Genomic DNA, 24943 nt, shown 5'->3' on the forward strand with positions numbered 1-24943 from the left:
TGGAGTCATTCCTCCCTTCCTGAGACTGCCTGGCACCCTGGAGGAAGCCCTGCCCTTCCTGATGGCTGCGGAAAGGGGATGGGGGAGCATCTGCTTCCCTTTCTTTCAAGAAAGCACAAAGGGAATGCAGACAGAGAGTGCAAGTTTATTCTGCCAAACTGTCCCTCATTATCATCCCATCCTCATCTCAGGAAATGGCCCTCCACCCTCACAGGATATCAGAGCAGGACAAGGAGCTGACCTTGACTCTGCCCTGCTTCCAAGTCCCAAAAGTGCAGTGTGCCTGCTGCCAAACTGAATGCCAAATTGGATCACGTCTCCAGTCTCCATGGCCCACTCCAGGCTCCATCATTGCTCCCAGTTTCCTGAATCCACCCTGTCCTCCACCAAACCTCTCCTACACACACTGTAGCTACTGCTGTCTCAGGAGGGGACCTGTAAATGCCTGAGTCAGGGGTGTCTCCCCTCTGCTCAGAACCCTCCACAGCTCCCACTTCACTCAGAGGAAAAGCCAAAGTTTTCCCCAGCCCATGTTCTACCCATTCCCTCCCTACCTGCCTCTCCCCCAATTCCCTCCCTCCCTGCACTCCAGCAACAGCAGCCTCCTGGCTTTTCCTTAAGTCAATTCCTACCTCAGGGCCTTTGCACATCCAGTGTACTTTGCCTGGTACATTCCTTCCCTGATATAATCAGGATTCACTCCTCACCTCCCTCTATTCCTGGTTCAATATCACCTTCTCAGTCTTTCCCAGGATGCTCTATTTAGAGTTTTCTGAACCCTCACATTTCCTATTCCCTTCCCTACTTTATTTTTTTCTTAGCACCAAGCACAAGCTACGTCTCCATATGTTTTATTTTTTAAATATTTCTGCATTTATTATCTGTATTGAGTCTTAGTTGTTGCTTGGGTGATCCTCCATCTTCTACTTCCACTTGGGGAATCTTTAGTTGAGGCATGTGAACTCTTAGTGATGCCACGTGGGATCTAGTTCCCTGACCAGGGATGGAACCTGGGCTGGGGCTTTTGGACAGTGGAATCTTAGCCAGTGGCCCACCAGGGAAGAGTCCCTTTATGTATTTTATTTTTGTTTCTGTTGCTCCTACTTTTAATAACGATCTCTGCATGATGGCAGGAATTTTGGTCTCTTCTGTTCATTACTGTGCCCCCAGCACCTGGAATGATGCCTGGCACACAGTAGGTTCTTTAAATTTTCTTTTTGTTTTTCATTGTGTTGGGTCTTCTTTGCTGTGTGGGCTTTTCTCTAGTTGTGGAGAATGAGGGCTACTCTCTAGTTGCAGTTCACTGGCTTCTCCTTAAAGTGGCTTTTCTCCGTGTGGAGCACAGGCTCTAGGGCGCTTGGGCTTCTGTAGTTGTAGGACGGGGACTCAGTTGCGGCTCCCAGGCTCTAGAGCACAGGCTCAGTAGTTGTGGTGCATGCGGTTAGTTGCACCGAGGCATGTGGGATCTTTTCAAATCAGAGATCTAATCTGTCTCCTCTCCATTGGCAGGTGGATTTCTTATCACTGAGCAACCAGGGAGTCCACACTCTAGGCTGTCAACACTGTTTAAGCCACTGTGGAGCTACAGAAGGAAGAACCACGGTTTACGGTTTTTAAACATTGGAAGGACTGATGCTAAAGCTGAAACTCCAATACTTTGGCCACCTCATGCGAAGAGTTGACTCATTGGAAAAGACTCTGATGTTGGGAGGGATTGCGGGCAGGAGGAGAAGGGGACGACAGAAGATGAGATGGATAGATGGCATCACCGACTCTATGGACATGAGTTTGAGTGAACTCCGGGAGTTGGTGACGGACAGGGAGGCCTGGCGTGCTGCGATTCATGGGGTCGCAAAGAATCGGGACGACTGAGCGACTGAACTGAACTGGACTGAACTGAAACCTCCGTAAAACTTGGGCCGCGCGGGGGAGCTCTCCGCTCGCACACTTGGGGCTGGGGCCAAAATAAACAATGATCTTAACTTGCTAAAAACCCGCCGGAAAGTGACCCCAGCGGAGGATTTTCCCAGACCTTCCGAGGGACGTCCCCGGTCCCCACTCGGCACCTTTTCCCAGGCCGTTTGGGGCGGGAATTCAGCACCCTCCACCCTTAAGAAGAAAGATCCCCGTGGAAATTCCTTAGGAACAATCTGGGAGCAGCGAGGAAAGCTTTTCTGGCTGGGCAGTGACTCGCAGCCCCTTCCCCGGGGGAAGGGCTCGAGCGTCCCTGAATGATCCTCCCTTCCCAGTCTGCCGCGCGACCTTCTTGGCCTTTCTCTGGTCTCCATGGCGACAAAGCGCGCGCCCCACAACAGGAAGCCTTAGGCGGCGGGGCTCCGCGCTTGGAGACTCCAGGATCCCTAGCCTTGAAGGGGCGGTTGCCGAGTTTGTGGATGACCGGCGCAGGCGAGGCCTGAAGCCGGGGGCGATGGCGTGCGGCTTAAATGCGCAGCGCCGGACCTCCCAGCATCCCGCGCCCTCTCCCTACAAATACAAACAGAACAAGCCCGGGCGAACACCCGCACAGATTTAGTGCTGGCACCTGGGGTTGGAGTTTCAGAAGCTGCGCGCAGACGGCGGGAGTTTGAGCGCCCCCTCTCCTCCCCCATTCCGGGCCTGGGAGCTACCTCAGTTTCCCTGCCGAGGGCAAGGGTTCGAGCGCCCCCGCTCCCCGCCCCGGTCGAGGTCTTTGGCCTCAGTTTCCCCGCGGAGCCTGGGAACAGCAACTCGCTGCGTCAGGACCACGAGGCTTCCTTTTTTTTTTTCCTGGAAGCTGTAAAGACGCCCCCGTGGCCGAGGTCCAGGCCGAAAGGGGAAGCGATGAGTAGGGGAGTAGAAGCGCCCATCCGTGGGGGATGCAGCGCCCCGGATGTGATGCGCCTTGAGTCTTCCCCTCCAGGGTTCACAGGCGCCTGGAAGTGCCTGGGCCTGCTGCGGTCGCTTCTCGAGAAATCTCGGTGTCATCTGGGCGGGTACTTGCCCCTTAGGGCAGGGGCACCCGTGATCGAGAGCGCCCCAGGAGGATCCTGGGCCCCACCGAAGCGAGGGACGGTCCACTCGATTAGAGGCCTGCTTGTGCTGGGGAGTTAGACTTGAGTTCTAATGCCCTCGAAGCTGGAAGCCTCAGTCTACCCCTCCGTGGAAGGGACACGATAACAGTCCCTACCGTCTAGGGTGGTTGGCAGGATCCAATAAAGCTCTTAGCGCAGTGTAAACGCAAAATCAAGGTTAGCCTGGCCCGGGGACAGGAACCCTAGCTCCGGGAACCTTCCCTGGGTTGTTTTTTTGGCTGCTGCCGCCAGGCAGCCCTCAGGACTTGAATTCGGAAATTCCGGTGTTGAGCGGCCACCGAGGGGGCACATAACCGACTTCGGCCAGGCACCCTCTCAATCCGGAAATGCCAGGGCCCTTGTTCCGGAGGGGAAAGCAGGAGGTTTCCGGGAAGCACCGCCCCCTTGGCCCCCCTCGGCCAGCCCAGCGGTATAAAAGGACCCGCGAAGTCCTGGGCGCAACAGTCTTAGCCGCGCGCCTCCGCCCCAGCTGGTCCGCCCCGCCTCCGCCTGCGATGGCTCTCGGCGCCGCCCCTGCAGCACAGCTTGCGCTCCTGGCCCTGCTCGGGACTCTGCTCCCAGGTGAGTCAGGGGTGAGGGCTGCCGTCGAGTCAGCTTTCGGGATCCGAGGTGCGCCCTGAAGCCATGGGACGACCGGCTCCCGACCGGCTGGGAATAAGGCTATTCGTACTTAGGTCAGTGTTTCTGGGAAGTTGGGGTTAGAGGCACCGATTGAAAGTCAGCAGCCGAGGGTTCCCATCCAGACCCTTCATGGCTCTATCCTGTGCTCTCCGACTGCGGATTGCCCCTCCCGAGGATCTACAGGTTTTCCGCTGTAAAATGGAGACGTTTAACAGTGGCCACCTCGCAGTGGTTGTGTCCTGGCCCCAGGAGGTGGTCTGACGGTGTAGACACACGCCCCAACCTTTAGGTAGACTGGAACCTCCCTCCCCCACCCCGCCATGCACATTCTGTTCCTCACCCCGTGTCCCTAGGGGGAAGTCCAGGACTCTGCTCAGGGGAATTCCAGGGCTGACTTGCCCAGGGAGCAGAGGTTGAGAAGTGGGATGCCCCTGCAGCCCTTCCTCACCTCCAGCTAGGAGGAAGGTGAGAAGGGGAACTGTGCTGTGTGCTGTGCTAAGTTCCTTCAGTTGTGTCCAACTCTTTGCCACACCATGGACTGTAGCCTGCCAGGCTCTTCTATCCATGGAATTCTCCAGGCAAGAATACTGAATTCCCAACCCAGTCTCCTGGGTTGGGACACTGGAACCCGTGCCTCCTTCGGCTCCTGCATTGCAGGCAGATTCTTTACTGCTGAGCTACGGGGGAAGCCCAGGAGAAGCGGGACAGCTGGCCTCAAATGCTGGCCACTTTGAAAAGCAGGAGTGTGAAAAATCCACACCATGGTTACCAGCTCAACGAAGAGTTCTAATTCAGACTCTAATCTGGAGTCTACCCTTTTCTAGCTGAGTAACCTCGCTTCGTGTGTAGGGCTCACCAGGCTCCTCTGTCCATGGGATTTCCGGGCAAGAATACTGGAGCAGGTTGCCATTTTCTCCTCCAGGGGATCTTCCCGACCCAGGGATCGAACCTGGATCACTTGCACTGGCAGGAGGATTCTTTACCACCTGGGAAGGCCCAGCATCCCTTCCGATCTCAAAATTTCCTTCTGAAATGGGAAGGATTCCAGAATCACCCTTGGAGAATTCAAAGAGCTGCTGTTTCCCTCCATCCCAGATGGAGTAGACCCAAAGTTGAAGGCAGAAATCTTTTTTTTTTTTTGGGGGGGGGGGTTGGCGAATAGGATGGATGGGCTCAGAGAGACATTTTTTCAGCTTTGAAAGTGCCGTGGTCTGAGGGAGCTCATCAGAACAGACCGCCTCTTTCTTATCTGCAGCCACTGCCTACCTGCCCTGTGCTAGGAGTTGCTTATGTCAGCAGAAGTTGTGGTGACTGTATTTGCCCACTTTATAGATAGAGGAAAGTGAGGCCCAGAGAGGGGAAACCACTTGTCCAAGGGAGTGGGGACTAGCCTGATTGGAGCCCCTTTACCCCTGAAGGGCTGGCTCCCTCCCCTTGACCTCTTGGGATTGAAACATACACTGACTTCATGCCCCTCTTTTGCTAAAATCCTCCCCGTCTGCTCAGAAGTTCCTCAGAATGAAGACCACATCCCTGGCATGGCTTAACACTGCCTGCATGATTCTCTTGACCCTGTTTCCCCCCAACTTATCCCTTACTCTGCTCCAGCCACCCTGCCTCAGGACCTCTGTACTTGCTATTCCTGGAGGTCATTTTCCTTTTCTCTGGAATGGCTTGCTTCCGCTCTTCATCCTAATCTCTGGCTCACATATTCCCCAGTCACCAAGGCACTGTCTGTTCTCTCATCCCATTTTGTTTTTGCCAAAACCCTTGTCAGCATCAGTTGTTAATTATGTTGTTTACTCATGAATTTTTCTGTCTCCCACACTGAAGGCAGAGTTTTGTCTTGTTCAATGCTGTGTCCCCAGCACGGGCTGAATGCAGTAATATTGATGAGCCCCAGCTGTCATGCCTGACAACCCCCCTTTTGATTCCAGGGCCTGGAGGTGCCGGAATATCAATACATCCTTCAAAAGCTATCATACCCCGTGGAGACTCCCTGACGGTGAACTGCAGTAACTCCTGTGACCAAAAGTCAACATTTGGCCTAGAGACTGTATTAATCAAGGAGGAAGTGGGCCGTGGGGACAACTGGAAGGTTTTTCAACTGCGTGATGTGCAGGAAGACATCGAGCTGTTTTGCTACTCAAACTGTCACAAGGAACAGACAATAGCTTCAATGAACCTCACCGTATACTGTGAGTGGCTGGGTCCAGGGCCTGGACTAGGCAGACTGTGCTGGGGAGGTGGACAGGGGAGTCCCCAGCAGGTTGGAACAACCTTTATGACTTGGTGGGTGAAGGCAGGGTCTCACTGAAGAGCAGGGGTTCTATCTTTGAAAAGTCTCATTGTTGGTCTGGAACTCTTCCTTGAACTTTCTTGGGCGTGCCTTTGGAGTATGGTCAGAGAATCAGAACATTCAAGAATGCTGGCTCTCTAGGCCTCTTTAAACAGATGACAAAGTTGTAGATCTGACTCTTTAGAAAAAGATGCTGGGGGTTTCCCGGCAGTGGTTAGGATTCCGGGATTTCACTACCTTGGACTAGGTTCAATCCCTGAGATCTATCATCCTGCAAGCCTCACAGCTTGGCCAAAGGGGGAAAAAAAAAAAGATGAGAATTCAAATTAGCCCTGAGATGACACTTTTCACTTATTGGCAACAATCCAGAGAATTGATAACAGCTGTGTTGGCAAGGGTGTGCGGAAGCAGGTAATCCTAGGACATTGCTGACAGTGTAGGGGCGCAAAAAGCACAACTTCCAGTGGGGCAGGGGGCAGCAGTCTTCAAAAATGTCACACAAGGGGGTCCTTTGATAGAGAAGCCCACTCCTGGGAATTGGGCCTATAGATGGTCCTACCCATGAGGGAACTGAGAGGGGGCAGGGTTATTCACTGTGGCTTGATCAGGACGCGCAAAAATTTGCAAGCCACTCGAATGTAGGGAACTGGGGAAAGAAAGCAGTTTGATCTGGAATAGTATGCAACCGTATAAAAGAAGGAGACCGCTCTCCCCAACCCCTGGCAATCACTAGTCTGCTTTCTGTCTCTGTGTTTTCCTATTGTGGACATTTCCTTTACATGGATCATGGAGTGTGTGGCCCAGTGTATCTGGCTTCTTTCACTTATCAAACTGTTCAAGGTTTATCCATGTTACAGCATGTATTAGTACTTAATGCCTTTTATGGCTAAATAATATTTTATCGTATGGATGTAGAACATTTTATCTACCCATTAGTTGATGGCCATTTGGCTTGTTTCCATCTTTTTAGGTGGGATAGTGGTCACTCTAGCAGAGAGAGAGTGCTAGTGGTTGATGGGGGCATTTAGGGGACTTCTGGGGTGACTAAAAAAATTCTATCTTGAGTAGTATTTACAAGAGTCCTAACCTTAAAGCAGTTATATTAACCTGCACATTTACTTTTTTATGGTTTTCTGCTTCTTAGTATAACAATTAAAAATGTTTTTTAAAAAAGAATGAGATGGAAACTGCCAGGGGTACTGTCAAGTTCAAAAGAAGTAAGGTCCTGTCCAGAATCAGTAGTACACCTATCACAGTGTTAGAGAGCCACAGGGGCTAGGTGAGGAAGACTGTGTTTCTGCATTAAAGAGCCCTGAGAGGAAACACAGTAAATGAGAATAATAGCTGGCTGTGAGCAGAGAAGCTAGGGGCCTCTGGGAGAGGGCAGGGGGTCTAGTTTTCTCTGTGTACCTTTTGTTTCCTTTGGGCATTTTGACGTGTGACAGTGAATTAACATGAATATAAGCAATAAATCAGTTCAGTTCAGTTCAGTCTCTCAGTCATGTCCAACTCTTTGCAACCCCGTAGACTACAGCACTCCAGGCTTCCCTGTCCATCATCAACTCCCGGAGCTTGCTCAAACTCATGGCCATTGAGTCGGTGATGCCATCCAACCATCTCATCCTCTGTCTTCCCCTTCTCCTTCTGCCTTCAATCTTTCCCAGCATCAGGGTCTTTTCCAGTGAGTCAGTTCTTTGAATCAGGTGGCCAAAGTGTTGGAGTTTCAGCTTCAGCATCAGTCCTTTCAGTGAATATTCAGGACTGATTTCCTTTAGGATTGACTGGTTTGATCTCCTTGCAGTCCAAGGGACTGTCAAGAGTCTTCTCCAACACCACAGTTCAAAAGCATCAATTCTTCAGTGCTCAGCTTTCTTTATGGTACAGTTCTCACGTCCATACATGACTATTGGAAAAACGAATCCGCCTGCAATGCAGGAGACCTGGGTTCTATCCCTGGGTTGGGAAGATCCCCTGGAGAAGGGAAAGGCTACCCACTCCAGTATTCTGGCTTGGAGAATTCCATGGATACTATATTATTCATTTGGGCTTCCCTGATAGCTGAGTTGGTAAAGAAATAGAGACATGAATTTCAAATTAAAACAGAAGAAAATAAAAAAGGAGGAAAGAAAGAAGATTGGCCTACTGGCTTTGGGATTAGACAGCCTTGGGTTCTAGTCCCAGCATATGTGTGTGTGTGTGTGTTCAGTCGTGTCCAACTCTTTGCGGCCCCATGGACTGTAGCCTGCGAGGCTCCTCTGTTCATGGGATTCTGTAGTCAAGAATACTGGAATGATTGCTGCTTCCTACTCTAGGGGATCTTCCTGACCAGGGTTTGAACAAGCGTTCACTGTCTCCTACATTGGCAGGTGGATTCTTTACCACTGAGCCACCTGGGAAACCCCTAGTCCCAGTAGGGTCCTCACTAACTGGGTGACCCCAGTGTGGGGGAGCGAGGGGGAAACCCATGGCTCCTGATTGATTTTCACTTGAAACCTCCTTGGAAGGATTTAATGATGCAGTGAGGCCTGAAGGACATTCTGCCTTCACAGTACCTGTGTCAAAGAAGCTTTGGGGTAAATATCAGGTTTGTTTTTGGTTTGAAGGATGTTTGAGCATTGGCTAGCCAAGTGAGGGAAGTCCCCAAACATTCCCAGTGGCCTCTGAAACCACACCCCCACCCAGAAACATCTTCACAGAACTGTCTGCCTCTCAGCCTGAGAGCTGAAAGCCCCTCCCGCCAGGTTTGAGTCCTTGCACTACTACGTTTCTCCTTCTTTGGCTTCCAGACTTTACCTTAGTTTTCACCTCTGGGAAATGGAACAGATGGGCGTACCCAGTAGCAAGGCGTCACCTAGGAGACACTGTAGCTTGGTCTTGCCCCACCACCAGTGGAAAGATTAGAGAGCATCTCTGGATGGCTGAGCTTTCTCTAGAAGGAGCTGTAATTCCTGTAGGAGGGAAGCCCTAGCTGGGCTTTGTAGGACATGTAGGAGTTGGTAAAGACAGGCATTCTAGTCAGAAGGAGCAGACTGGGCAAAGGTTTGGAGTGGAGAAACAAACAGCCTGGGATTGGGGAAACCAGAGGGATTGACTATCAAAAGATCAGTGTCACTGGAGCTGAGTCTGGCAGGACCTCGACTGCCAGGCTGTGAAGCTGAGATTTCTCCTTTGGGAAATAGGGAGCCATGGAGGATGTGTAAGCAGGCCAGGGATCTAGAGCAGAGGGCTGAACTTAGAGGAAGCCAGAGAGCAGCTGGCCGTGGACCCAATCCAGGTCACACATCTCATGGGCAGTGACACGTACAAGAAGGGAGTGGCCGACAAACATTTGAAGGGTGGAGTAATCAGGACTCAGTTTGGCACTAAAGATGGGGAGTCAAGGAGAGATACCGGTGGAACAGACCTCTTGCCCCAGTCTGGCTTTCAGGGCAAGGAGCTAGGCTTGCAGATGTGAGTCCCATTTGGGGACTGTGGTCTGAGGAGGCCTTCAGCTCTGCAAACAAGGGTTTGCAACAGATGGTCAGAAGTAAGAGTTGAATGTCTGGGGGTTTTCTCACCCCCTCTTTTTTAACAGCTTTTAATGTACAATGCAATGAACTTTGGTGTATTTATAGAAGTGTACAACCACAATCTACTTTAAGAATGTATCTGTCATATCCCTCACCTTAAAATTAACCTCATGCCCATTTACAGTCACTCTCTCAATTTCTGAAGTGGATTAATAATAGTCCTAAAAAAAATAATATTACTCCTACCTTCATTAGTCCCAGCTTACAGCTTAGAAAACTGAGGCTTGGTTTCTATAGCCACAAGGGCTGGGACTGTTCAGTAGCAAAGTCACTCCCCCGTAACCCATAGCAAAGAAGCAGAAAAGCTAGGAATCAACTCTAGGCTCCTAACATGTTAAGATCTCTGCTTTTTCTTTTTTTGGTTGGAAAAGGAAAGTTTGCTTTGTTCAGGGGGTTGGCAATCTGGGGAGAAGGTGAACTCATGTCCCAAAACCAACTCCCAACATCACTGCTGTTTAAGTGACATTTCAGGGCCACTTGAGAAGGGACTAGGAGTGGGAAGCCTCAAGACCTCTCCTTGGGGAGTCTAGGGTGGAGCAGGGGGCTCTCAATGCTAAGCCACAGCTAATGCTGGCAATTTCCACTGGCAGGAAGATCCAGGCTTGGAATTCTTACCTCATGCAGAATGGAGACCCTGGCCTGTGAATACCCTGCCCACAGATACTGGTTTCAGGGGATACTTGGGGGTATTTTTTTTTTGAGCATCTGTGGGTTGTTCTTACATTTTTGACATTTCAGGGGATCAGACAGTTTATTTGGGAACCTTCAAAAGCAGGCTTCCGAAAGGCCTCAAATAGGTGTGGGTACTCCAACCTCATTCTTTCTACAAACACAGAGCACCTCCCGTGTGCCAACAGTACAACAGGGAACAAAAAAAAGATTCCTGCCCTCCTGAACTGACATTCCATGGCAGGAATAATAGAAAACAAATGAACTCAGTCGATGATTTTGTACCTCAGAGGTGAGAGATGCTATGCAGAAAAATATGGCCAAAGAGAGAAGGAAGAACAGAAGTTTTGTTTTGTTTTGTTTTTTTATAGCAAAGTCTAGAGACTGGGCAGCTTAAATGTACTGTATTTATTTGCTGGGACTCCTGGCAATAGCCTTTAAGTTCCTTTCCCACTTGTGACTCTCAGATGCTGCAATGAATAAAGAGTTGTTTTGCCTCCTTCACAACCACTTGGGGACATCTCACCAGGTTATCCTGAAGCTCTTAACATTCCCATCTGGCTTAGGTGGTTTGGGGAGTGTTGTGGGGAAAAAGTGGTGAGGTTCCTGGAGCAGGTGTGTCCAGGGCCCCAACACACCCGCTGTGGGCAGGCAGCCAGCCTGTCCTGTTCACACAACACCCCTTTCCCCTGCAGGGTTCCCGGAGCATGTGGAGCTGGCTCCCCTGCCCCTCTGGCAGCCTGTGGGTGAAGAACTCAACCTGAGCTGCCTGGTGTCTGGCGGGGCCCCCCGGGCCCACCTCTCCGTGGTGCTGCTCCGAGGGGAGGAGGAGCTGGGCCGGCAGCCCGTGGGAAAGGGGGAGCCCGCCAAGGTCATGTTCACAGTGCAGCCGAGAAGAGAGGACCATGGCACCAATTTCTCTTGCCGCTGGGAACTGGACCTGCGGTCACAAGGGCTGGAACTCTTCCAGAACACCTCGGCCCCCAGGAAGCTCCAGACCTATGGTGAGGCACTGGGGAGCCAGCAGAGAAGATGCACTGAGGGGGATTTCTTGCTTGGGATGCGGGGTCCCTGGGAAGCAGAGGCCCCTGGCCATGGGGCTGCTGAGAAAGTGGCAACCTTGATTGCAAAGGCTTCTGGGAAGAGCATCTTCTTGGCCACTGGGGTGGAATGTTCTGGGCTGGGTGCCTGCACTGAAGGATGATCTGGAAAGGCTGTGACCCGGGGCAAGCGGTAGGTGTGTCCTGAGACAAGAGTGACCTAGCCAGTTTCCCTGGAAGAGGGCGTTCCAGGCCGGGGGATGGAAATGGCCAGGGAGAGGGCTTCAGGATGTCTGTCTGCCCCCTGTTTACACCGGCTCTGTCTCGCCAGTCCTGCCATCGATCGATCCTCACCTTGAGGTCCCCCCGATTGTGGAAGTAGGCTCACGGTGGCCGGTGAATTGCACGCTGGATGGACTGTTCCCAGCCTCAGACGCTAAGGTCTACCTGGTGCTGGGGGACCAGAAACTGGAATCCAATATCACGTACGATGGTGACTCTGTCTTGGCCAAGGCCTGGATGGAGGAAAATGAGGAGGGCACCCATTCCTTGAAGTGTTCAGTGAGTCTGGGAGAGAACAGCCGGAGGACGCAAGAGAACGTGACTGTCTATAGTAAGTAGAAACCCAAGTGAGCCTTCCAAGGGGCTGGGGCTAATGCCAGGGGTGGGGCTCACTGTGTGTCTCACTTCCAGGCTTCCCGCTTCCCACCCTGACCCTGAGTCCGCCTGAGGTCTCAGAATGGACAACTGTGACTGTGGAATGTGTGACCCGTGATGGAGCTGTGGTGAAGCTGAATGGAACCTCAGCTGTGCCGCCGGGTCCGAGGGCCCAATTGAAGCTGAACGCCAGTGCCAGCGACCACAGGAGCAACTTCTCCTGCTCTGCTGCCCTGGAGATAGCTGGGCAGGTGGTCCACAAACACCAGACCCGGGAGCTCCATGTCCTGTGTGAGTGAGGCCGCTGGACAATGACCCCTAAGTTCCAAGCCCCAACCACCAAGACCCTAAGAGCTCCTGCCCTCCAAGGCCTACCATCACCCCTACCGACCCCCTCCCTAATCTTGTTGTGTTTCTTCAGACGGCCCCCGACTAGACCAGCGGGATTGCCCGGGAAACTGGACGTGGCAGGAAGGCTCGGAACAGACCCTGAAGTGCGAGGCTCAGGGGAACCCAATCCCCAAGCTGAACTGTAGCCGGAAAGGGGACGGGGCTTCGCTGCCCATCGGGGACCTGAGGCCCGTTAGGCGGGAGGTGGCAGGCACCTACCTGTGTCGGGCCACCAGCGCTCGTGGCAGAGTCACCCGTGAAGTGGTCCTGAACGTGCTCCGTGAGTTCGAGTTCTGGAATGGGCAGGGCAGGGGCAATGTGGCCAGCTCAACACTCACTGCTGCCTTGTGTCCTCCCCACAGACGGCCAGAATATCCTGGACATTGTCATTCCGGTAGTAGCTGTGACCCTCATCTTGGGTGCTCTGGGCACCGCCGGTTATGTCTATAACTACCAGCGGAAGATCCAGAAATACGAGCTGCAGAAGGCCCGGAAGGCCCAAGAAGAGGCTGCCTTGAAACTGAATGCACAATCCACGCCGCCCTGAGCCCACCCCAGGATAGGACTTCTTCAGCTCCCCAAGCCATGACAAATGGGGCTGCATCAACCAATGGTGGACACATGCCGTTAAGCTACACCCACCTTCCCTGGATGCCAGAGGACCAAATAGAGGACTCAGTCAGGACAAATAGCATGTGGGGTCATGGCCTCTGCACAGTTATGACCCCCAGGCCTCACACCTGACCTGGAGCCACAGGACTAAGACAAAAGAAGGGGCCAAGACTCAGGGCATGACTCTGAGGGATGTCAAAGTCTGACCTGGCCGGAGGCTGTGTGATGGAGACCCTTACCTCCAGCATGGGGACACTCAAATGGGAAACATTGAAACTCACCTCCTGCTGTGTGTGCTGAGGCCCTACAGTCTGAAGAGAGATGTAGCCCTGCTCAGACACATGCAGCATTGAAACACAAATCCCCACACTTCCTGAACAGAAACCAGCTCCGGCATTACTGTCCACAGACTGTTCCCAGATCTTGATGATGACATATTTATTCACTGGTTTTTCTACTAGCTATTTATTGAGTGCCTTCTATGGGGGCTAGAATTTGTAAACAAGAACACTGATTCCAGCCCTCAGGGAGCTCTCAGTCGAATCTCATTCAGGGTCGTCAGGTACAACTATTAGGGCTATGCACTGCACAAGAGTGCCTGGCAAAAAGATTAAGTGGGGCTAGGATTTCCCACTCCATTGGCCAAGCTGCTTTCTCCCAGAAAGGGATTAGTAATGATGATAGGGTATTGCTGGTGACATGCCCAGAGATGACCCACTGAGCCCTTATACCCCAGAATTAGCGCTGACCTCTGTTAAGACACCTATCCACCCATATGCATCTCTGCTAATGCTCACAATGACACTTGGTTGTTTAGTCACTGAGATGTGTCCAACTCTTGTGACCCATGGACTGTAGCCTCCCAGGCTCCTCTGTCCATGGGATTCTGACACTTGGTGGCAGGCCTAAATGTGGTGCTCACTCCTTCATAGCTACACCACAGGGTCACATGAAACTCTGCCCAACCCCTGTGTGCCCCTGCCTTGCCCTTCCTGTTTCCATCTCAGTGGGACCACACAGTTCCAAATTCCTGCAGGGATGAGGGTCCTGCAGGCAGTGGGGAGGAGAGGCCTGGGAGTAGCCCCCCACAGCGTGGGAAGCCTCTCCCCAGTGCTAATAAAGCTGTTTCATCCTCCCAGCCTTGTGTGAGTTGAGGGGAGGTGTCATGTCCAGCTGGAACTCTTTCTACCAGTTTTCCCATTTCCTGCTCCAAGAAAAGGCTGGGAGTTCAAGGCCCAGCCCTCAGGCTCTAATCCAAATGTGAGGCTTATTAGGGCCTTTGAAGACTTTAGTGAAAATAAAAAATCCCTCTCCAGAAAAAAACATGACGTTTGGTTTGGAATGGCGTCGAGAGTCCATTTGTTAAGCTGTAGGGGTGGGGTGTATCCTGCAAGGCTCCTGGGCCCCTCAGTCTCTGTCTCTCACCCCGCTTTCCCCACCCGGTGGGGCCGAGGAGGCGGTGCTACGAGCCTCCTTATCTCCAGAGCCAGCTGTGACTCCCTGGCGCCCAGCCCTTCAGTCCGGGCTTTTTGCCATGGGGTCTGTGCTCCTCGTCTTGCTTCTGCTTTTGCTGTCGCCCTCCTACCCACGAGGCGGGAGCGCGCGGAGCCGTCGGAGTGCGCGGACGCAAAGCCCGGGGGGCAGCTCTCACCCACAGTTCTGGGTGCGCCTAAGCCCCGACTTCAAGGCAGTGCCGCTGGGGGGCTCAGTGTGGCTCAACTGCAGCAGCAGCTGCCCCCTCCCGGAGGGTTCCAGCCTCCGCACCGAGCTGCGGCGGGGTGAGACGCTCAGTGGGCCCCGCTGGGTATCCTACCAGCTGCTGGATGTGAGGGCCTGGAATTCCGATGTGCACTGCTTCGTCACCTGCGCGGGAGAAACGCGGGGGACCACGGCCAGGATTACAGCCTACAGTGAGGGACAGGGCTCAAGCCGGTCTGGGGTGAGGGGAGCAGGACGGAGTGGGGGTAGTTGACAGTCGCGCTAGGAGGAGCCCTCGGACCTTGCCCAGCGGCCCCCTCTTGCTTTAGAACAGCCAAGCAGCGTGATCCTGGAGCCTCCGGTCTTAATGGGCAGTGACTACACTCTGCGCTGCCACGTGACACACGTCTTCCCCGTGGGCTTCTTCGTGGTGACTCTGAGGCGCGGTGGCCGAGTCATCTACTCCGAGAGCCTGGAGCGCTTCACCGGCCTGGATCTGGCCAACGTGACGCTGACTTACCTGTTACCCTCCCGGCCCGGTGACTTTGGGCAGCCTGTTACCTGCCACGCCCGCCTCAATCTGGACGGCCTGGTGGTCCTCAGTAGCTCGGCACCCGTGACGCTGCCAGTCCCCGGTGAGGCACCCTTATAATCCTGGGAGGAGTGGGGAGGTGTTATGACCCCAAAAGGGGGCAAGGGCCAAGCTAGAGCATGTCCATGGGGGTCCTCACACCTCCAAGCGCTCTGTTTCGAATTCTCCCCTCCTATTCCCAGCTTGGAGTCCTGCGTCCATAGCCTTGGCCTCTACCTCCATCGCAGCCTGTGTGGGGATCTTTCTTGTCGTGGGGGCCCTCTGTCTGCGAAAGTACCTATCAATGCAGCCTCCGGCATAGAGGCATTGGTCCATGCAGGCTGAACTGGAGGAAAAAGCAATCTGGGACAACTGGTGGAACCTTGCCTGGATCAATAAAGACTTTCTCAGCCAGCTCTGCCCCTGGGCATAAAGTTCCCCCATTAGGGCATCTCCTATGACTGAAGTGGTCTTCTTTTTTGGCCTAGCCTCTTTCATTTTTCTCCAAGTTGCCTTGTCTCCCTGAGGGCCCTTGAGGTTTCCTCACTCTAGTCTCCCATACGGGAGCCCCAATCCCCCTGCATTGCCAGCTTGTGTAGTAAGAACCTCTCTCCTGGTCATTATCAGTGAGGAGCAGAAGGGCAAAATATGGGCCCTAGGGGGCTTCAAGATCTGAGAAGGCTGCTTCCTGGTGTGGCTTCTTCTGATTGGCTCCAGCGCTGCCACACAGCAGCTCTGATTGGATATTAAGTTTCCTACCCCGCCCCCTTTAGACCTTGCACTTTACTGGAGGGCAGGGGCGGGGCGAGAAGTAATCCCCAGAGTTCTCCATTAGCTCTAAGAGGGAGGGCACAGGTGGGCGGGGTCATATGTATATTTTGAGGGACTTGGATCTGCAGAAAAGATACCCGGGTGGTGACTGAGAAGGTGCAACCATATGGTGTGTGTGTGGGAGGGGGCGGGTGTGTGTCACAGACTCACAGCCTGAAAACATCCTGATAGTCACCCGGCCAGGTGGGCACATGGAGAGCGTCCAAATCTGGGGCCCAGAGACAGGGTCAAAAGTATCACAGTTGGCCTCTTGGCCTCGGGTGGACACAGAATCCAGACCTGCAGCGGATGCCTGGCAAGGCCCGTGTGGTCCAGGGCCCCGCCCGCCGCGCAGAAAGCGGATGGGGACGCTCTTCGGCGGCTTCAGCTCACACACGCCGCGCAGACACGTGCCTGCTGCACGCTGGGTAAATACAAGACCCAGAGCCGAGCCGACCCTAATTTAGACGCCCGAGAACGCAGCGAGCACGCACACGTGTTCCCAACTCGCTGTCACTTTCGTCCCCGCCCCTTCTGTCGCGTGCGGGGGCGGAGCCAGAGAAAGACTAGAGGCGTGGCTGTAACTCTTAGCTCCCTGGGGTTAAAAGGGAAAGGATCAGTGAGCGAGCCATCTCGAAATCTCCTAGAACCTTTCCACCCCCAGCTTCCGCTTCTCAGATCTCTCCTAGCCCCCAACTCAATCCCCGCTTTCAGGGGCTCTGGTGGGAGGGATTAAATATGGAGATGGAGTTCGGAGTCCAGCTCATTATGGAATCTAAGCAAGTGGTGGGTGGGGGTTTGCGAAGGACAACCCTGCATCCCCCACAACCTTCGCGTCGCCGCCGGGGATGACGCGGGAGCGTGCAGCCGCCCCCAGAAGGCTCCGGGCGATGGGGCCGGCCTCCATGTAGACCCCGGGGGTCGCTAGCACCTGCCAGCACGCCTTCACCAAGGCCGGTAGCCTGGTGCAAGCTCGCCTTCCCGCCCCCTACCGCCGCCTCTGCTGCCGCCCCCTCCTTGGAAACCAAGTTACCAACGTTAAACCAATCCCCGAGCGCAACTCAGCCTCCTCCACACCCCACCCGCCGCGCACCGCCGTCCTCTAGCCCAGCTCAGCGCTCGCGGTCCCCTCACCTCCTGCGCTTCCCCCGCGGCGGCGATGCCAGGGCCCTCGCCAGGGCTGCACCGGGCGCTGCTCGGCCTCTGGGCTGCCCTGGGCCTGGGGCTCCTCAGCCTCTCAGGTAAGCCGGTCTGGCTGAGGGTGGACAGGGTGGGGGCGGAGTTCCTGGACCCGAGAAGCGGCCACAAGCTCCTCCCCTCTCCGCCCTCGCCTCGCTCCCACGCTTCTGCTCCCACCTTGAGCCCAGGGGCCTTCTTTAACCCTCTTCCCCACAACACACACTGAAAACCCAGCTTCCTGACTTCTCGATCGCCCAGGTCTCTACCCTACCTTCTTCGAGATCCTGGTTGCTCTTTTGCATCCATCCTCGAGCTCTGGAGACCCCACGTCTCCCTTGACCCCTCCCGGGGTACCTCCTTAGGTTCTACTATGCACCATAGTCCCTACGGCGTCTTCCTTACTCGAAATCAACGAAGACCCGATCTCACCTACTGCCGTGACTCAAAGGCGCTGTTTCCGCTCCGCTCGGAGCCCTGGCAACCGAGTCCATCGGCTGTCGGCTGTTCCCGCGGTTCTTTTCTTGAGCCCAGCCCCAGACCTCTTTCCGTACTCTTCACCTCTTCACCGGGGTTTGGAATCCTCCTTTACCCTTGCTTGACTCAGTCTCATCTCTCTTTCGACACCTCCTCCACTTCAACCAGTCTCCCCCTCTCTTGGCGAGAACAGTGAGAACCAGGTGGTTTCCCTTCCTACCCCCGGGGTCCCCTCCTCCCAGCATTGCTGTGTGCATTGGAGACCCCATCTTTCCTCTCATCTCTCCCCTCCCCGTATGCTTCCCCATCACTCTGCTGGCAGCTTGGAGAGCAGGACTCTTCGCTACCATGTACCAGAGACACCCTCGAGGTTTGGGTCGCGGGAGCGCGCTTGTAAACCCGAGACCTCGGCAGGATTTGGCTCCCGGCTGTGCCCTCTGCTCCTTCCCTGGGAATCCCTGACTCGGGCAGAGGGGCACGTAGATCCCAGGGAGGTGGCTCCCAGGCTAACCTTGCGTTTCTCCGAGCAGCCGTCACGCAGGAACCTTTCTGGGCGGACCTGCAGCCCCGAGTGGCGCTCGTGGAACGCGGGGGATCACTGTGGTTGAACTGCAGCACCAACTGCCCACGGCCCGAGCGCGGTGGCCTGGAGACCTCGCTGCGCCGGAATGGGACCCAGAAGGGTCTGCGCTGGCTGGCGCGGCAGCTGGTGGACATTCGCGAGCCGGAGACTCAGCCCGTCTGCTTCTTCCGCTGCGCGCGGCGCACACTGCAGGCGCGTGGGCTCATTCGCACTTTTCGTGAGTTCTCAGCTGCCACGCTCTTAACTCCACTACTTTCCCTCCCTTCCAGGTCCCGCTCCCTGGGTCAAGGGGTCCTCTTCTTCAGACCCCACTCTCTGAATCCGCACCCCCTCCCCTTCTTGGTCCCCGGAGTTCGAAGCCAAGTCCTTCTGAGCCAGGCATTTCCAACAGCCGTAGTTCCTCCTCCTTGCAGAACGGCCAGATCGTGTGGAGCTGGTGCCGCTGCCAGCTTGGCAGCCAGTGGGCGAGAACTTCACCCTGAGCTGTAGGGTCCCCGGTGCTGGACCTCGTGGGAGTCTCACATTGACCCTGTTGCGGGGAACCCAGGAGCTGATCCGCCGCAGCTTCGCCGGGGAGTCACCCCGAGCGCGGGGCGCCGTGCTCACAGCCACGGTCCTGGCGCGCAGGGAGGACCATGGGGCTAATTTCTCTTGCCGTGCTGAGCTGGACCTTCGGCCTCATGGCCTGGGGCTGTTTGAAAACAGCTCAGCCCCCAGAGAGCTCCGAACCTTCAGTGAGTAGCTAGGAGGAGAAGGGGCCCAAGAGGGGTCGGGCTGGTGTTTAAGAATTTTGAAGGCAGAGGAATCAGAATTCTGATTCTTGCTCCAACACTCACCAGCTGAAAGTTATTTTCCTCTCTGCCTTGAGGATAATTCCATATTATAGTACATGTGAAACGCTTAGAGCATATTGAGCGTTCGGTACAAAAGTTCAAACTCTGTTTTTCTACCACCAGCCCTGCCTCCGGAACCCCCTCGCCTCACTGCCCCCCGGCTCTTGGAAGTGGGTTCAGAAGGACCCGTGAGCTGCGTCATTGATGGGCTGTTTCCAGTCTCGGAGGCTGGTGTCTACCTGGCGCTGGGGGACCAGAGGCTGAGTCCCGATGTCACTCTCGAAGGGGACGCTCTCATGGCCATTACCACAGCCACAGCTAGCGCAGAGCAGGAGGGAGCCAGGCAACTGGTCTGCAACGTGACCCTGGGGGGCGAGAGCCGAGAGACCCGGGAGAACGTGACTGTCTACAGTAAGAGTGGGACCTTGGGGGTGGAGCCAGAGGAAGGCGAAGGCGGGGCCAATAGTGGGTGGGGCCGTGGTACCCCAATAGGCGTGGCCCGAGAGTCCCGAAGAGGCGGGGCAGCTACTACCTACTAGTTAGTAGCTAGAGAGGTGGAGTCTATGCTGCCCCAATTGCAAGATCGCAGACCCGACGAGGATACCTAGATCTGTGGCCTGATCTCCTCAAGAGGGCGGGGCAAGAAGGAAGAGAAGCCTTAACAGCCCACCTGTGGGGTGGGCGTCCCCACAGGGGTCTGGGGCGTGGAATTTGAGCTGAGTCTTGGAAAGATGGGCGTTTCTGAACCTGCACTGTACGCACTGTTCGGCTGCAGGGGTAAGTTTCGGCTTACTGAGCTGCAGCCTTGAGAGGTGGGAGGGGCGCGGTCAGTGGTCTCCCGGCCAATGCCCCCCGCCCCAGGTTTCCCGGAGCCCCACCTTACTCTGAGCGAGCCCAACGCCCCCGAGGGGACGATCGTGACAGTAACCTGCGCAGCGGAGACCCAAGCCCTAGTCACACTAGACGGAATTCCAGCCGCGGCCCCGGGACAGCCCGCCCAGCTCCAGCTAAACGCCACGGAGTACGACGACAGGCGTGGCTTCTTCTGCGACGCCACCCTCGAAGTTGACGGGGAGACCCTGAGTAAGAACGAGAGCGTAGAGCTGCGCGTCTTATGTGAGTTGGCCTTTAACCTCTCGCCTCCCTCCTCGTCATCTCAAGGGCCTACCCGATCTCTGGCCGTATCGTGGAAGTGGAGGCTTTTCTCACGTCTAGGCTCCTGTATATATATGCCCCTGCCCTCAGACGCTCCCCGGCTGGACGATTCGGACTGTCCCAGGAGCTGGACGTGGCCAGAGGGACCAGAGCAGACACTGCGCTGCGACGCCCGCGGAAACCCACAGCCCTCGGTGCACTGCGCGCGGCCCGACGGCGCGGCGGTGCTGGCCCTGGGCTTGCTGGGTCCGGTCACTCGTGCGCTCGCTGGCACTTACCGCTGCACTGCGACCAACGACCAAGGCCAGGCGGTCAAGGATGTGACCTTGACGGTGGAGTGTGAGTTGGGGTACATGGGGCACACCTCTGTCTGGTTCTCAGGTCCTAGGGGTGGCCTGACTACACAGGAGTGTGGAAACAGGGTCTAAGGTGTGCTTTTGAGCAGGATTTTGAGAAGGTGGTGAGCGGGATTATGGGAAGATCTTAAGAGAAGGACGGAGAGGAGGAGGTGGGAGTGTGCACAGGGGCCTGGGGCGTGGCGTTTGAGCTGAGTCTTGGAAAGGTGGGTGCTCCAAACCAGCTAACAATTTTTAGGTCAAAGACTGGGGAGGGTCAAACAGTGATCAGTGCCAAACTCCTTTGCTTCGGTGGCCAGTCCCTGTGCAGAGTGTAGCCTGTCTGCCTAGGATGGGAGAAAAGGGTCCAGGGACTCTAGACTGTCCACTAAACCCCAGACTCAACAATACTCCCCTCTCTAGATGCACCAGCGCTGGACAGTGTGGGCTGCCCTGAACGCATTACCTGGCTGGAAGGAACAGAGGTCTCCCTGAGCTGTGTGGCTCTTGGGGTCCCACCACCCAACGTGAGCTGTGTGCGCTTTGGGGGAGCCGAGGTCATCGAGGGCCTAATGCGTGTGGCCCGGGAGCACGCAGGCACCTACCGCTGCGAAGCCACTAATGCTCGAGGGTCGGCAGCTAAAAATGTGGCTGTGACAGTGGAATGTGAGTGGGGACAACACTGTTCAAGATGGGGCATGTCAGAATAACCTTGAATAACTGACTTCCAGTTGCACTGCTTCCCAGATGGCCCCAGGTTTGAGGAGGTGAGCTGCCCCAGCAACTGGACATGGGTAGAAGGATCTGGGCGACTTTTTTCCTGTGAGGTGGCTGGAAAGCCACAGCCAAGTGTGGAGTGTGTTGGCTCCGGAGGCACCAGTGAGGGGGTGCTGCTGCCACTGGCACCCCCAGACCCAGGTTCCAGAGCCCCCCGCATCCCTAGTGATCTGGCACCGGGTACCTACATCTGCAATGCCACCAACCGGCACGGTTCCATGGTCAAGATGGTCACCGTGAGCGCGGAGTGTGAGCGAGGCCCAGGCGGGCGGAGGGTAGGGGGCGCTCCGGGTCTCGGCCTCTCCCTGACCCACTCCCCCCATCCCCCCACAACCCCGTGGCTGTTTTGCAGCGCCACCGCAAATGGATGAATCTACCTGCCCAAGTCACCAGTCTTGGCTGGAAGGCGCGGAGGCTGCTGCGCTGGCCTGCTCCGCCCGGGGTCGCCCCTCCCCGCAAGTGAGCTGCTCCCGGGAAGGCGCGCCCCGGCCACAGCGGCTGCGGGTGTCCCGAGAGGATGCGGGCACTTACCGCTGCTTGGCCACCAACGCACACGGCACGGACGCCCGGATCATCACCGTGGGCGTGGAATGTGAGTAGGGCAGCACCAGATACATGGCACTCGGTCTCCAGGACAGTGAATAGAAGAGGTGGGATTGCCCAGGGTTGTTCAAGGGCACCTCTCCTAGTCCCGTTCCCAGGAACAAGGAATCCGGGCCTTAACATGAGGGTAAAGGAAAACTCTAGGGAACAAAAGCCGGCTCCCCTCAGTTTCTGGGTCTGAAAGGCACTGGCCTGGGTCCCCACCTCCTTCCACTCAGTGAAGCAGGGCTCAGTTTAATCCCAACAGGCCAGTGGTAGGGGGAGGGGACGCTGTTGGAAGGCAGAATCCTTGCCTGTTCATTTCAGGAGGGGCGGTCTCAAAAAGGGGCGCTTGGTCAGCAGCTGGCCCCCTTCCACATCCTGTCCCCTGTAGACCGTCCAGTGGTGGCCGAGCTGGCTGCTTCACCTCCAGGAGGCGTGCGGCCAGGTGGGAACTTCACGTTGACCTGTCGAGCCGAGGCTTGGCCCCCAGCCCAGATCAGCTGGCGCGCGCCCCCGGGGGCGCCCAACATTGGCCTGTCGAGCAATAATAGCACGCTGAGCGTGGCTGGCGCCATGGGCAGCCACGGCGGCGAGTACGAGTGCGCAGCCACCAACGCGCATGGGCGCCACACGCGGCGCATCACAGTGCGAGTGGCTGGTAAGTGGCAATGGGGAGGAGGCGGGGTGAGGGATCTGAAGGCGGCTGTGACCTGTGCCTTGGTATTATTGATCCCACCCCTGCCTCCCTCTCAATCTCCACAGATGAGACTGATGTGAACCAGGGTAGAAATTAGGGGCGCCCTGATGGGTGGGGCTTTGATGGCGGGTTCGAGATGGCAAGTGGAGGGACAGGGAGCTGACTGGAGTCAAAGTAAGGGAACCTTGGAGGATGTGACTGTTATGAGGAGGGAATTTATATTAACTTTTGAGCAGTGAAGACGATACAATTCAGCCTCCACTGTGTCTCTGTGGAGAAGGGGGTTAAAGAGGGACCAAAAGAAGAGGATTGGGGTGAGGCCCCAAGATTCCCACTCTCATTTCGTGTATCTCTAGGTGGGGTTGGGTTCTTTTTTTTTTTTTTTTTTTCAACTTTTTTTGCCATGTGACACTTAGTTCTCTGACCAGGGATGGAAACTGCGCCCCCTGCAGTTGAAACGCGGAGTCTCAACCGCTGGGGAAATCCCTAGAGGCTGGGGTCTTTCTGGGGAGTAGGAATGACCAAATCACCCTCACCATCGTTCTGAGGGTGAGAGTCGGACACGACTGAGGTGACTTAGCAGCAGCAGAGTTGGTTGACTTGGTATCCCTGGGGTTAGGGGCTTTTATCCTCCCTGTGATGGGGTGGTGTGTAAAATGGGTCAAGGGCTTCACCCGAGTTGGGGGTGCCCTTTACTGGGGTCACTCTTCTCCTCCAAGGCTGAGTTCCCTGATGCTCCCTGCCAGGCGCATGAGGACTGACTTCATTTCTGTGGGGAGGGGACAGAAGTGGCCCGGGCTGGGCGTGTGGACCGAGCCCGGAGCTCGTCATCCTCTTTGAGCGTCTCCACCCCGCAGGTCCGTGGCTCTGGGTCGCTGTAGGCGGCGCGGCGGGGGGCGCAGCACTCCTGGCCGCGGGGGCCGGCCTGGCCTTCTACGTGCAGTCCACCGCCTGCAAGAAGGGCGAGTATAACGTGCAGGAGGCCGAGAGCTCAGGCGAGGCCGTGTGTCTGAACGGCGCGGGTGCAGGCGCCGGCAGGGACGCAGGAGCTGAAGGTGGATCAGAGGCCGCGGGCACCTCGGAGGTGCCGGCAGGGGGCGAGGTCTTCGCCATCCAGCTGCCGTCAGCTTGAGCCCGCACCCCTCTCCCCGCGGGCCGGGGACTCCCCGCCCAGACTCACAAGGGGGCTGATTTATTGTTCTATTTATTTATGTATTCAATTCTAGGGGCGTCACCCCGCATTTTCTACCCCCTCCCCCAATAAAATTTTTTTAAAGGACTCCGGCTCCATCTGCTTCATTCTGCGATGGGGATTCAGCAATCGAGGGTTCGAATCCCAGCCCTGCCGGTTACTGATTCAAAAAAACCTTTTGGCTTTTGAGGACCTACTACATGTCAGGCACGGTCCAAGCCACCTTTTCATGACTAGACCTGAAGTTTGCTCTCCAGGCTCCGTTTCCTGCCCTCCCTAGACCCTTGGGCCAGGGTGGGGACCTTGCTCCTTCCTCCCTTTCAGCCACTTATCTCTTCCGCCCAGCGCTGCCTTCTAATCCGGCTGGTGTTTGGGGGTGGGAGCTACATGAGCTTTCCCCCAGGCCTGGTTCCGAGCAGAGCTGAGCCTGCCTTCCTTGGATGGGTGGAGGCCCTTCCCAGGGGTCTAGGCACTGCCAGGCCCCCAAGCCCTGCAGGGATGGGTAAACAAAGCTGGGTCTGTGAGTGTCAGCCTCTGGGATGTCCCTTCTATTACAGAGTCCACCCCTGCCCCACCCTCAAGGCCTCCTTCATCCTGTGCCATCCACAGTGGAGTTTACCCCTAACCTGTCTTTCAGTATTTTTTACTTATTGGCTGCACCCGCAGCAGGTGGGATCTTAGTTCCCCGACCAGGGATCAAACCCACGTCCTCTGCATTGGAAGGCGGAGTCTTAGGCACTGGACCACTGGGATGTCCCCCAGCGTGCCTTTCATCGACTTGGCCATCGTGATTCAGAAGAGACACAGAGGGTACCAGCTGCGTGCCCCATCCCCCACAGCACACCACCAGCCATCCCCCTCACCCTCTGCAGCAGAAGGAGAGAGCAGCTGTGCCTCCACTGCCCCGTTTCCTCCTCCCTCAAAAGCAGGAACACAGAGCTGCCAGAAGGAAGCAGGCCTGGACAGCTCCAGCTCCACAGGCTGGCCCCTCCACCTCAACATTTCAGGAGAAAAGGTGAGAGCAGGAAACAGGGGCACCAGAGACCAAGCCAGTGCTGGGTGCCAGGTACAGAAGGCGACAAGGCCCAAGTGAAGTGCAATCCCTGCTGTACCCCCGCCCCTTTAT

General features: G+C 55.7%; 3 protein-coding genes and 1 long non-coding RNA gene across 9 annotated transcripts; 3 read left to right on the forward strand and 1 right to left on the reverse strand.

The window, feature by feature from the left end:
* Positions 1–1152: 1152 nt before the first annotated feature.
* On the forward strand, positions 1153–14251 carry LOC147368566 (intercellular adhesion molecule 1). Its single transcript, XM_086409243.1, has 7 exons — positions 1153–3632; positions 5630–5890; positions 10925–11233; positions 11601–11882; positions 11963–12217; positions 12348–12596; positions 12679–14251. The coding sequence occupies exons 1-7, from the start codon at positions 3398–3400 to the stop codon at positions 12861–12863; spliced, it is 1776 nt and encodes a 591-aa protein (XP_086265369.1). The 5' UTR covers positions 1153–3397; the 3' UTR covers positions 12864–14251.
* On the reverse strand, positions 13350–17591 carry LOC147368567 (uncharacterized). Of its 2 annotated transcripts, none has more exons than XR_015166686.1 (2): positions 17142–17272; positions 13350–15280 (listed from the first exon to the last, which is right to left on the reverse strand). It is a non-coding gene; the product is annotated as an uncharacterized LOC147368567 (long non-coding RNA). The 2 variants fall into 2 exon arrangements; XR_015166687.1 differs by lacking the exon at positions 17142–17272 and adding an exon at positions 17458–17591 and having other exon boundaries at positions 15139–15280.
* On the forward strand, positions 14319–15611 carry ICAM4 (intercellular adhesion molecule 4 (Landsteiner-Wiener blood group)). Of its 2 annotated transcripts, none has more exons than XM_086409244.1 (3): positions 14319–14706; positions 14956–15261; positions 15401–15611. In XM_086409244.1, the coding sequence occupies exons 1-3, from the start codon at positions 14463–14465 to the stop codon at positions 15517–15519; spliced, it is 669 nt and encodes a 222-aa protein (XP_086265370.1). In that variant the 5' UTR covers positions 14319–14462; the 3' UTR covers positions 15520–15611. The 2 variants fall into 2 exon arrangements, with proteins under 2 accessions (XP_086265370.1, XP_086265371.1); XM_086409245.1 differs by having other exon boundaries at positions 14463–14838.
* ICAM5 (intercellular adhesion molecule 5) lies at positions 16906–23904 on the forward strand. 4 transcript variants are annotated; one of them, XM_086409238.1, is made up of 12 exons: positions 17031–17248; positions 18191–18460; positions 18657–18977; positions 19200–19487; positions 19770–19853; positions 19938–20192; positions 20322–20570; positions 20990–21232; positions 21314–21592; positions 21696–21935; positions 22320–22586; positions 23483–23904. In XM_086409238.1, the coding sequence occupies exons 1-12, from the start codon at positions 17167–17169 to the stop codon at positions 23755–23757; spliced, it is 2853 nt and encodes a 950-aa protein (XP_086265364.1). In that variant the 5' UTR covers positions 17031–17166; the 3' UTR covers positions 23758–23904. The 4 variants fall into 4 exon arrangements, with proteins under 4 accessions (XP_086265367.1, XP_086265364.1, XP_086265365.1 ...); XM_086409239.1 differs by lacking the exon at positions 19770–19853; XM_086409240.1 differs by lacking the exon at positions 18657–18977.
* The last annotated feature ends 1039 nt before the right edge of the window (positions 23905–24943 follow it).

This window comes from Bos grunniens, chromosome 7 (assembly GCF_055505025.1).
Source record: "Bos grunniens cultivar Pamir isolate PY7600 chromosome 7, Bosgru_T2T1.0, whole genome shotgun sequence".
Lineage (NCBI taxonomy): Eukaryota > Metazoa > Chordata > Mammalia > Artiodactyla > Bovidae > Bos > Bos grunniens.

Bases quoted from the DNA above. Each gene is read 5' to 3' on its own strand.
- LOC147368566 (XM_086409243.1), top strand. From the start codon at position 3,398: ATGCCAGGGCCCTTGTTCCGGAGGGGAAAGCAGGAGGTTTCCGGGAAG. The intron at 5,891-10,924 runs GTGAGTGGCTGG...TTTCCCCTGCAG, and splicing joins AATGAACCTCACCGTATACT to GGTTCCCGGAGCATGTGGAG. The intron at 12,597-12,678 runs GTGAGTTCGAGT...TCCTCCCCACAG, and splicing joins AGTGGTCCTGAACGTGCTCC to ACGGCCAGAATATCCTGGAC.
- ICAM4 (XM_086409245.1), top strand. From the start codon at position 14,463: ATGGGGTCTGTGCTCCTCGTCTTGCTTCTGCTTTTGCTGTCGCCCTCC. The intron at 14,839-14,955 runs GTGAGGGACAGG...CTCTTGCTTTAG, and splicing joins GGCCAGGATTACAGCCTACA to AACAGCCAAGCAGCGTGATC. The intron at 15,262-15,400 runs GTGAGGCACCCT...TCCTATTCCCAG, and splicing joins CGTGACGCTGCCAGTCCCCG to CTTGGAGTCCTGCGTCCATA.
- ICAM5 (XM_086409238.1), top strand. From the start codon at position 17,167: ATGCCAGGGCCCTCGCCAGGGCTGCACCGGGCGCTGCTCGGCCTCTGG. The intron at 20,571-20,989 runs GTGAGTTGGGGT...TCCCCTCTCTAG, and splicing joins TGTGACCTTGACGGTGGAGT to ATGCACCAGCGCTGGACAGT. The intron at 21,936-22,319 runs GTGAGTAGGGCA...TGTCCCCTGTAG, and splicing joins CATCACCGTGGGCGTGGAAT to ACCGTCCAGTGGTGGCCGAG.